General features: G+C 36.6%; 1 protein-coding gene across 1 annotated transcript; it reads left to right on the forward strand.

The window, feature by feature from the left end:
- Positions 1 to 1,504: 1,504 nt before the first annotated feature.
- LOC131029540 (uncharacterized protein At5g48480) lies at positions 1,505 to 4,314 on the forward strand. Its single transcript, XM_057960047.2, has 2 exons — positions 1,505 to 1,877; positions 3,749 to 4,314. The coding sequence occupies exons 1-2, from the start codon at positions 1,600 to 1,602 to the stop codon at positions 3,975 to 3,977; spliced, it is 507 nt and encodes a 168-aa protein (XP_057816030.1). The 5' UTR covers positions 1,505 to 1,599; the 3' UTR covers positions 3,978 to 4,314.
- Positions 4,315 to 8,951: the final 4,637 nt, after the last annotated feature.

The raw sequence follows: 8,951 nt of genomic DNA on the forward strand, positions 1-8,951 counted from the left end.
TCCAATCAGGATACAAAAAAATATTTTAAGAACATTATTAATTATTTCCCTAACAACTCTCATTAACCTACAAAAATGTTCCAATAGAATTTTTGTTCACAAAAATGAATTAATTGAAAATGAGGCATTTACATAAATTTATGAAATTTTCATATATTTTTTAAATATAAGTATACTAGTATAATAGTTATTTTGTATAATTAACAAAGAATGACCACTTATTACTCTTATTTGTATTTTTTGGGGCTCCAATTTTGGGGGAGATTGTTCTTCAGCAATGGTTTTTTGATAGAGTGACCTGCAAAGATTACTTTTAGTGAAAAAAAAATGATGATGTAACTTTTTCAAATATAATAAAATATGAATATTATTATCAATAATAAAAAAGAATGATCATTTATATAAATAAATATTGATTTAGAAAAATGAAAAGATGTGAGAGAGTGCTAAATAGATGTAATGTAATATGTTAATTTTTTTAATCAATTTTTTACAAATAAACAATGAAATATCTAAATAATGATGTGACTTTTTACAAATAAATAAATGATTATTATTATATTCCCCAAAATTTAAATAAAAGTCCACTATAGTCATAATATTATTAAAAAAAAAAGAGAAATTTTCTAATATTTCATCAAACTTCAAATTCAAACACCCAATTTTCACTTTGTCAACAAACAAATTTTTTATTGATTAAAAAATTAATAACAATAATTAGTAGTTATTAAAATTATGTTATCGCTAGGTATAGGTAGTTGCTAGACAAGAACGGATAAGGCCTAGGGGTGGTGACCCCACAAATGACTAGTGCCCTCCCTTAGAGCCGTTACCCACCTACAGGTGTCCACCCATACAAACACACAAACACGATATTCACGTTCCTTTACCAACTACTTGTCAACTACACACACAAGTACACATACAACATTTCAAAAGCACCGGCCCATCCCGCAACAGCCAAACCAACACGTGTCGCCATTACAGGACGCCACAGGTCCCTTAACAGCTTTGGATAAGATATTTCTCAGGGATGCATAGCAGGTACCAGATGGGAAACTTACAAAAATATAGGATAAGACATATATTTTTTTTTGTGGGGTCTTAAGCTCTATCAGTATCATATTATTATCGTATTTTCCCGGGCCTGGAAAGTGAAGTCCATAATACGTCAAATTCATTAGCCAAATTTGTCGGCGTCCTAATCCGAGCAGTTGGAGTAGAGTAGAGAAGTTGGCGTGATGAGGAGTTAACAGGTGCCGCCAAATAACTCCTGCACTCTTCGCAATAATAGCAGCGTGCGACAACTCACGTAGAAAAGCGTGCCTTAAGGATAGCAAAATCAAAGGCACCCTTCCCAAGTTTGGATAAACCCTAACCCTAACCAGGGGACTTTGCGACCTCTCCACGTTTTAAGCATTAACGGCCTAATTTTGTCGCGGGCTCCACTCTCCTGTTGACACGTGGGTTTTTCGGTAGCCCGGAGGCCTACAAATTAGCTGCCCGGGTTTCACTTTTTTGAGTCGTTTGTTTGCTTTTTGATCTGTGTGGGCGAAAGAGGAAGTTTGTCTGAGTTGAAAGTAGTTGTGAGAGAAAAGAATGGCTCAGGAAGAAAATGGAAAGCAGAATGGTGGTGCAGTGGTTGCTAAGGCGGCTCCTGTGTTTTCTGCCTTGAGGCCCCATTTAATTGTGGAGGCTCCTAAGGCGGCGGATGCTATTCAGTTTTACAAACGGGCTTTTGGAGCGGAAGAGGTTGCTAAATCTTTGCACCCTAAGCGTAAGGCAGAGCAGGAGCTCCCTCTTATCCTTCATGCCCATTTGAAGTTCGGCGCAGCCGAGGTTATGGTCTGTGACGAGACAGAAGAAACCGGTGCAGAGTAAGTTTTTTCTTTGTCCTGTTTTCTGTGGTCATGGCTGGGTTTTAGTGTTTTGCTTAAAAGAAGTTTTTACAGTGTTGTTCATTTATATAGAGGGTTTTTTGTCTGGTGAAGTTCTTTTTTTGTGTTTCGGAATATTGAGGGCGTATGGAAAATGCGTTTTCTAGTTAGAGCGGTTAGCGTTATGTCATTTACATTTAGTTGTCGGTCAAAATGCTTTATACTCAAGAACTTATATGGCGTCGGATCTCTCCATTTTTGGAGTACTGTGTTTTTTTAGTACTGTGCAGCCTTCACAAAGCATTGAACTTTTGAAGTTTTGATAGTTTTAGGCGTAGTCCTGTAAGCTCTCTTTTAATGTGGAGATAAAGAGCTTTCAAAGATCTGTTGGAGAAGGTATTTGTTTGGCTTCTATTTTTGGTTTTTGAAAAGCTAGTCGAGTCAGACGGCTTTATTTGAGTTATTGCACTTCAAATCCCTGTTAGATATCAATGTTTAGTTCTTGTTTCTCTTGGTTGGTAAAGAATCACGAAATTTGCTTGTGGAGTGACATGTTTGCTTAAAGCCACATAAATTGTCCACTGTTGTAATTTTCTGAGCCATAAAAACCTTATTTATGGTAGAGGGTGTCCATTTTGTGTTGTTTTATGCTTTAGCATCGTTATATTTTGGTTTATTACATTGTGAGTTGTATATCTGTTGGCTTCTGCAATTTGCTCGGATATATGCAAGTTTTAATGTCTTAAATAATGCTGCCTTCGTCGAAGGGAAAAATGTGAAAGCGTAAGCGTTTATCATTTTTATGAAATAGTTAGCCGCCTTGTCTTCTGTTTTAGTAAATATATACATTTAAGAGCTGTTTATGATCTCATTACTTAATTTCTCTTGATGTTGCCCATTGTTGAAAAGGGGTAAGTATGAAAGCGTAAGCGTTATTCTTTTTAATGAAATAGTTCCGGTCGTCTTTTCGTTTAGTGATTATATATATTCAAGAGCTAATTTTATGAGCTCATTACTCAATTTCTCTCATGAGTTCCGATTTTCTCGGTAGAACAAATAGTCGTTTTGATTTGTGTCTTATTACCCAATCTTTTGAATCTGTAACTGATATAGGTATCATCAGGGTAATTTATTATCGGAGTGGCGGTTAGGAAGAGGTTATTAGTGTAAATGTCTGTCTGTGGTTTTGTGATATTCAAAGTTGTCAGACGTGTGCAGAAGGTTAAATGTGTATATTAGTCGGAAACGCACTTCTAATGCGTTGCTTTGAGCCGTATGTTAGGGAGTGGAAGAGTAAATATGTCCATGAGGCTAAATATTGTCTTTTTAAGTAGTAATGAATTTTACTACAATTTTAAATCTGTATGGTGAGCTTTCATCATATTTTGTGTATACACTTAGATTGTCTGGCCAATCTCCTTTGGAACCATGGATAAGGTATTACTGTAATTTTACTTAGTATAGTGTGGAAGAGTTTATATGTCAACGAGGCTAAATATTGTCTTTGTAAGTAGTAATGAATTTTACTACAATTTTAAATCTGTATGGTGAGTTTTCATTATATTTTGTGTATACCCTTAGATTGTGTGGCCAATTTGTTCTCCTTTGGATTTATGGATAAGGTATTACTGTAATTTTAATTCCGTATAGTGTGTGCTTTCATTGTTTTGTGTATTCCCTTTGATTATTTGGCCAATTTTTTGATTATTTGTGCTTTCATTGTTTTGTGTATTTGGCCAATTTATTTTCATTGACACAGTCGCTAAATGTGTAGTGTTGGGAGAATGCTAGGGATTTGAGTCTCCTCGTTGATTAATTTGTGAAGGCTGATAAGGTATTTTTAACGTGTACAACATTTGATTTCATTGCAGGGTGAAGTCGCCGCTTAACCTGAAAGGAACGTCTGCAATATTGCACTTGGAGACAGATGATGCTGAGAGTGCATTTGAAAGGGCAGTGGAAGCAGGGGCAACGGTGACTGAGCACATAGCGGAGAAACCATGGGGGCAACTGTATGGAAAGGTAAAAGACCCCTACGGTTTTGTCTGGAGCATTGCCACGCCCACCAAGCTGGTACCAACTTCTGGGGCAGACGCTTAATCTACAAATCGTTAGGTATTAACATTTTTTTCACTGAATAGGTCACCCGGGGCTCGTTTAACATGAGAGCCCTCTTTGCTGGTGTTAGTTTCGTTTCTGATGATACTAAGCTTTTTGCACATATTCTGTTATATTTCACTGATATCGGACAAAGTTTAACCGTTTTAACAAATTAAACTCTGGATTACTGTTTTGGAGTACTATACGTATAGCGGTTCTTTTCTCCGCAATTTCATATTTTAATGCGGTCTGGAATGATGACGACTGACATTTTAGCAATTGGAATTTGTCTGTACGTCCGTTATTAAAAGTTTTAATAGCTTTACTGAACTTCTAATCTCGAGTTTTCTGTGCTTACTTTCGCTGCTATTATTAGGGAGTGAGATACTCGAGTTTTCAGTCCATTTGCTCTATTTGCTCTATTTGTGCACACTGGTGAGGGAACATGTTTCTTGGGATTATATTGTTCATAGTTACATAGGAGTTGTCAGGTGGCATTTGAAACGGTATATTCCAAGTTTAGTCTCTCTACGACGTGTAGATTTGTGATTTAATTTTTGCATTAATCATTTTTTGATGAACAATGCTATAATATGTATTTCGTTTAATCATCATTATTATATGTAAGTGAATATTATTTTGCTAATATGTATTTATTTAATTATGAAATTAATTCATTTTATAACGGACTCGTCTAGAATGCACATAGGAGATGGTTGAAAAGATGCCCGAGTTCTTAGGATACAGTTTTTAAAGATAATAAGCAGAATATATTCTATTTTATCTAGAATCTTTGAATTATACTTACTCTACTTGGATTGTCTAACGCAGAGAACTTTGTACCCTCAGTATAATGAGAGGATTAGACAATTTATATGGAGATGGTTTGACAGTGGTACAAAATACGATTTAGTGGTTGAACTTAATTCAGAAGTTCACGTCACATAAGTGCTTTATTTTTTAAATCTACAAATAATTATTTTCAGAGTAAATATGGCTTTATATTTTCATGATATTTTTGTTGTATTTTAATCATCAAACAAATTTATGAAGATAATTAGAAGTAATTTTTAGTGGTTGAACTTAAGTCAGAAGTTCACGTCACAAAGTGCTTTATTTTTTAAATCTACAAATAATTGAGTTAAATATGGCTTTATATTTTCATTATATTTTAATCATCAAATAAATCTACTTTGAGAATAGAAGTAATTTTCAACAGAAGTAAATAAAAAGCAACTTCCGTATAAAATATGAATAGTACACGAGTATATTTTTTGTTTGAACTTTTGCTACATAATAAAAAAATGGTCATGAATCGCTTCGAAATTCGTGGGACTTGAGTTCCAAGTTGAAGCCCAGTTTTTAAAAGAGTGTACATTATGTTGCAACTTTTTGCTCCAGTTGAATGAAAAATTAACATTTACAATGCAATTCGCACATCATATAAACTTTTTATTTATTTTAACTTCTGATACATAAATTTCACAAATATTGTAAAAGACAAAACAAAATGAGTTAGCTAATTTTTTTTTTTCATTTTGACCTACATATTTAGGTAAGAATATATGTGCATATACTTGTACCGGGGGACTTGTACATACTAATTACCTCTTTCAGTCTTAGGCTGATCTTTTCTAATAGAATTTATAAAATACTTCTAATTTTTTTCAAATTTTCAAATGAAACATAAATGGGTATTTGACGAGGGTATTAAATTATCATCTAAGAGTAAAGATTTATACCAAGATATATTATTTTGATTATAATAATTAAAAATATATTATAATAATATATTAATCATATTTGAACTTTAACCCTAATTGATAGAATATCTCAATCCAATGGCGTTTACTGAGTACATGTGTGCACGTACTAATCCCCATTTAGATTTGGGCTGTTTTTTTTAATAGAACGTCTCAATAGTATAACTGTTTGAATTATACTATAAGTCTGGGATGTCTTCTTCCAAAACTAAGAAGTTCGATAAACTTTGCAGTTTCTGTGGCAAAGAAAATCATCCAGTTTTTCGTTGTTGGAAGCGATAGATCTTCCTCTTCTACTGGGAAAGGACATGCTCTTTTTGCACGAGCCATTCCTTCTGCCTCCACTTGGATTATTGATTTCGGGGCTTCTCACTACATGGCACACTCACACTCACCGTAGCTTGTTACCTCCTCTCTATTTATCAGATTTGTCATTCTGGATTACATGTGTGCACGTACATGGGCTTCTCCCCATTTAGATTTGGGCTGTTTTTTTTAATAGAACGTCTCAATAGTATAACTGTTTGAATTATACTAAGTTTGGCATGTCTTTTTCCAAGACTAAGAAGAAGTCCGATAAACTTTGCAGTTTTTGTGGCAAAGAAGATCATCCAGTTTTTCGTTGTTGGAAACGATTAGAAGCTTTGAAGATCATCTTCCTCTTCTATTGGGAAAGGACATGCTCTTTCATTTCGAGGCTTCTCACTACATGGCACACTCACTGCAGCTTGTTACTTCTTTCTCTGTTTATTAGATTTGTCATTCTGGCTTTAGTAAAACGGTTTCTGGCTTTAGTAAAACGGTTGAGTTTTCACCACATGATGTGGTTATTCGAGAGCTCCATGATCCTGATTTGGTTGTGGCTATTGGTAGTGTTGATTCTGTTTCTCGATTATATCGGTTTGATGGCTTTGAGAGTCATGATGGTTTAGGTGTTTCTCTTGTAGCACATACAGATTCTGTGAGCGGACTATGGCAATGAGCGTTTTGGCCATGTCAACTATAGATACTTATAGCAAATGAGCATGCATGCACTTGTTATTGGGCTCCCTCAGATATCTTGTACTGATGGTGTATGTCGAGGTTGTGCATTTGGCAAGTATCACCGTGATCATTTTCCTACAGGTAGAGCCACCCATGCAAAGGCACCCTTGGATTTGATCCACAATGATCTTATGTCATTTTTGACTCCCTCCTTTTTAGGGTCCAAGTTTGTGTTCACTTTCATTGATGACTTATCCAAACATGGGTGTACTTTCTTAAGTACAAGTCTGATGTCTTTGATTCATTTAGAGTTTTTAAGACATTTGTAGAGAAGCAGTCTGGTCTTTCTATAAAGAGGATATTCACAAATAATGGGAGAGAATATGTGAATCAGACTTTTGCATGGTTTGCAGCATCAATTATCCGTTCCTCACACCTCTTTATAGAATACTCACAAATAATGGGAGAATATGTGAATCAGAGTTTTGCATGGTTTGCAGCATCAATTATCCGTTCTTCACACCTCTCAGCAGATTGGTGTTGCTGAGAGAAAGAACATAACACTAAGGGAGATGGTCGATTGTATGCTTCAGTCACGTTCTATGCAACCTACCTTTTGGGCTAAGGCAATTAATTGTGTCACTTATATTTAGAATCGGATGCCTCATAAGGCATTGCGTCAGTTGACTCCTGAGGAGGCTTGGTCCCATGTCAAGCCTGATGTTTCTTCATTCCAAGTTTTTGGTAGTGAGACTTGGGCATTTATTCCAGAGGCTCAGAGGAAAGCCATGGAGAGGAAGAGCGGACCACTCATTTTTGTTGGCTACTGTGAGAATGTTAAGGCGTACAGGGTGTTTGATCCTAATTCCTGAGAGGTCTTGTTTAGGCAGGATGTCCAGTTTGATGAACGCCTTCCTCAGATGGATTCCCCATCAACAACTTCTCCCTCACTACCTCCTCCTCCCTCTTCATCTTTTGAGGATTCCTTCTTCGTTGAGGATGATGTAGATGATGGTCCAATTTCACCACCACCACCACCCGCTGCTCAACCTTTGCCCAAGTGGGCCCGGTTTAAAGTTGATGTTGCTGGTTCTCCAACAAGTGATCCTACTGACACTCGTCGTACTCGTGCACAGACATCTAGTTCTAGTCTTCTGAGTCTTGCCATTTCAGATGATCCTCATAAATTTTCAAAGGCGACAGGTCACCTAGAGTGGGATAGGGCCATGGATGAGGAGTATTCTTCTTTGATGAAGAATCATACTTGGGATCTTTGTTCTCTTCCGAAGGGCAGGAAATTGGTTCGGTGCAAGTGGGTGTATCGTACCGAGTATGTTGCAGATGGTTCTATTAATAAATACAAGGCTCGTCTTGTTGCAAAAGGGTTTCCTCAGGTGGAGGGTATTGATTACTCCGAGACCTTTTCTGCTGTCGCCAAGATGAATTCTATTCGCTTTGTACTTTCTCTGGCAGCTTCACAGAAATGGACCATTTTTCAGATGGATATGAAGAGTGTTTTCTTGCATGGAGACTTTCGTGAGGAGATCTATATGGAGAAGTCTCAGGGATTTGCGCAGGATTCCTCTTTGGTTTGCAGACTTCGACATTCATTGTATGGTTTCAAATAGACTCTTTGGGCCTGGTATGAGAAGATGGACTCTTTCTTGCTTTCCACACTCTTTACACGTCGTCATTCTGATCCTACAATTTACATTCAGGGTCAGGGGGTTGATATAGTTATTCTTGTGCTCTATGTTGATGATCTTATCATTACTGGTAGCTCGTCCTCCTTGATTCAAGATATTCAGCGAGCCTTGATGGAGCAGTTTGAGATAATAGATCTTGGCCTTCTGCACTATTTTTTGGGTCTCCAGGTTATTCAGTCTTCTGATGGAATTTTCATACTTCAACAGAAGTATGCTCTTGATATGCTTCACAGATTTGACATGCTTACTTGCAAGCTTGCACCTACACCATTTTAGTCAGGTGTTGTTTTGTCTCTCACTTGTTCTACACCTTCCGTGGATTCTACCTTATATCGGTAGTTGGTTGGCAGTTTGTTGTACCTGACACATACGCGCCTAGATCTTTCTTTTGCGGTTGGTCTTGTCTCTCAGTACTCCCATGATCCTCATGAGAGCCATTGGCAAGCAACCAAATTTATTTTGCGGTACATTCAGGGCACTACTCAGTTTGGCATTCACTATACTTCAGGATCCCCTCACAT

The sequence above is a fragment of the Cryptomeria japonica genome, chromosome 5 (assembly GCF_030272615.1).
Source record: "Cryptomeria japonica chromosome 5, Sugi_1.0, whole genome shotgun sequence".
Taxonomy (NCBI): domain Eukaryota; kingdom Viridiplantae; phylum Streptophyta; class Pinopsida; order Cupressales; family Cupressaceae; genus Cryptomeria; species Cryptomeria japonica.